The 2,420-nt window shown below is 55.2% G+C and overlaps 1 protein-coding gene across 1 annotated transcript in view; it reads right to left on the reverse strand.

Annotated features, from left to right (window-relative positions):
• Nucleotides 1–2,416, reverse strand: part of TAF4 (TAF4 RNA polymerase II, TATA box binding protein (TBP)-associated factor, 135kDa) — a gene marked incomplete at its 5' end in the record, with an annotated part of 64,012 nt that extends 61,596 nt beyond the window's left edge. The window contains one exon of the mRNA XM_010841910.1: nt 2,293–2,416. Coding sequence (XP_010840212.1) covers nt 2,293–2,416 — 124 coding nt within the window. The remainder of the gene's footprint in view (nt 1–2,292) is intronic.
• Nucleotides 2,417–2,420: the final 4 nt, after the last annotated feature.

The following is a 2,420-nucleotide window of genomic DNA, read 5'->3' on the forward strand; positions in this document are numbered from 1 at the left end:
GTAGAACTTAGTATCTTCCGATCGCTCAATTACATGAGGTAACTAGAATATTCATAATCTTTCACTTTGATTTATAGAATTAATTTGTACTATTTAAAAGAAAGTACTTTGTTGTGGGAAACTGATAATAGTTTTAACTATGCTTTTTCTGCTCCTGCTTTTATTAATCAGAGCTCCAAATTAGTGGATCGACTGTGGGGGTAGGGGAAGCATGAAGAAATGGATGTGAGTTTTTTATTTTCTAGAAAGCATTTGGCCCCTTTAAAGCACAGCTCTCCACATTTGTCACCCAAATGTCAACATGAGCTGTTCTCTGCTCACACACACACACACGCACACACGGGACTACCGCAAAGACTCATGAGAACTCATGCAAAGAGTCAGCGCTTTTACAGTTTTCTTCAAGGAGTCGCCTACTTGTCACATGCAGACATCCTTAACACCGCCGGTAGAACAGGAGATGAAAGTGCGTCCAGGGTCAATCATGACAGAGCTGACAGAGGCGCCCTTTCAGAACCACAGCTTCCTCCCCCAGAAGGCGGCAGGCAGTGCAGGCTGCACCTATGCAGAGGCGAGGGGATCCAGTCAGCCCCAAACCGCCACACCTACAGGCATCACACGAGTGCCCCGGGGGGCCTCCTCCCCGGGCACAGCGCCAGCCTCACCAGCTCCACTGACTCACAAACTTCACTGACAGTTTTCAGAACAAAAGCGTCATGCAGGGAACTGTCCTGGCCAAGAGTGGGGCAGGCGCTGAGGACCACTGAGAAGATACTTTAATGAGTAACTGAAAAGTATTTTGACGTTTTACATAACCTGCTACCACTATGACTTCTCTTTTTTAAGCGTCACTAAAGATCAAACATATTTTCCACTAAAAGGTCAAAATACACATAATGAGCAAAACAGAACCTTTAATGAAACCCTCCTACAAACTCAAAAACAAAGCGTGTTGTAAGAGGCACCCTGCACCTCTCAGGTACCTATTTTACATCACCTCCTTCTGGGAGCAGGGCAGCCCTCACGACCACCCCCAAACACAGCACTCTTGGCTGGAACCTTGCCTCCTCCCTGAAGTGGTGTGAAATCAGATCCCTGCCAGGTGCCGCCACCGCTCCAAACCTCACGGCACTGTGACAAGCAAGACCTTCCTTCTAAGACGCTGAAATCCTCTCAAGGTGACCAACGGCTGCTTCAGAAAGCACGAGGGGACGCACACACAGGCGGTGCTGTTTCCACTACTCCTGCCGCCAGCACATGTTACTACACGGCAGGGGAGGAGCGCTCTGCGTCCACGCAGGCGAGACCAGGGATGGAAGCAGAGACTGGGAGCCTCCAGTGCTGGGGTTCTCTCTGCCCAGGAAGCCCGAAAGAAAGCAATGGGACACACTTAATGCCATGGGGACCTAGAAAGCCTTAAAAAGCTGCCCAGAGGACAGAAGATGGGTTCCGAGACGCTGCCTGTCCTCCTACGCCATCTGTACCTCCAAAGGACTCACTGACCAGGGAGCCCCAGCCCACCGCTGACTGCATCGGTAACAATCAAAGTAGCCGGGCGTCCCCCAAGTGAGGACCCCGTGCAGAACCACACGGCCACTACGGGAAGTGCTGAAAAACGACTGCAGGAGCCGCGTGAGGCAAGGGCTGTGACCAGGAAGGGTGTGTGCCCCGGGATCCCTACAAGCTCACCTGGGAACTCTGCCATCCTGGTGTCAGCAGGGGAGCAAATGCTTTCCACGCAGGCTTGCCCAGCCTCACGGAGGGGGCGTCACTCCCCTGACCTCACCGGGAAAGGGGGTCCCTAGACCACCAGAAGGGGACACCAATCACAGACCAGCCCAGTAACAGAGCAGAAGAGTTCAGTGAGGACACAAACCATATGCCTGATTCCAGAAACCAGGGAGAGAAGAGCCAAGCATGGGGAAATCACCGGCCCAGAGTGAATAACCCAGCAAGTTGTCCCCAGAGCGCCAGCTGCTACTGCTGTCCACTGTGGGGGCACCGGGCAGGGACACACAAGGCCAGGAGGAGAGGAGAGGGCCCACTCGGCAGAAGTCCCGACAGAGAAAGTTCCCCAACGTAAAGCGGAGAGTAGAAGCCAAGCCCGGCACAGCTAAGAGGCCCCCGCAGCCACAACACGCAACACTCGAGCACATACAGGCCCGGGACCGGCCCGGACCGGGGCAGAAACGCACCGGCAGAGCTCATGACCTCCGCGTCCTGCCAGCCCGACAACTTCCTGGACTCCCGGCTGGGGAACACACACAGTCGCTCGGCGGCGCGGCCACTCACCTGGGGGCAGCTGGAAGTTCTGGATGTTGGTGGGGTTCTGCGGCGGCTGCGGCAGGCGTGGGGCGAGGACCGTGGGCGTCAGCGTGGCCCGGATCCCCCCGGTGGTGGCCGAGGGCGTCCTGGGCAGG

Source organism: Bison bison, unplaced genomic scaffold, assembly GCF_000754665.1.
Source record: "Bison bison bison isolate TAMUID 2011002044 unplaced genomic scaffold, Bison_UMD1.0 scf7180017864167, whole genome shotgun sequence".
NCBI classification, from domain to species: Eukaryota; Metazoa; Chordata; class Mammalia; order Artiodactyla; family Bovidae; genus Bison; species Bison bison.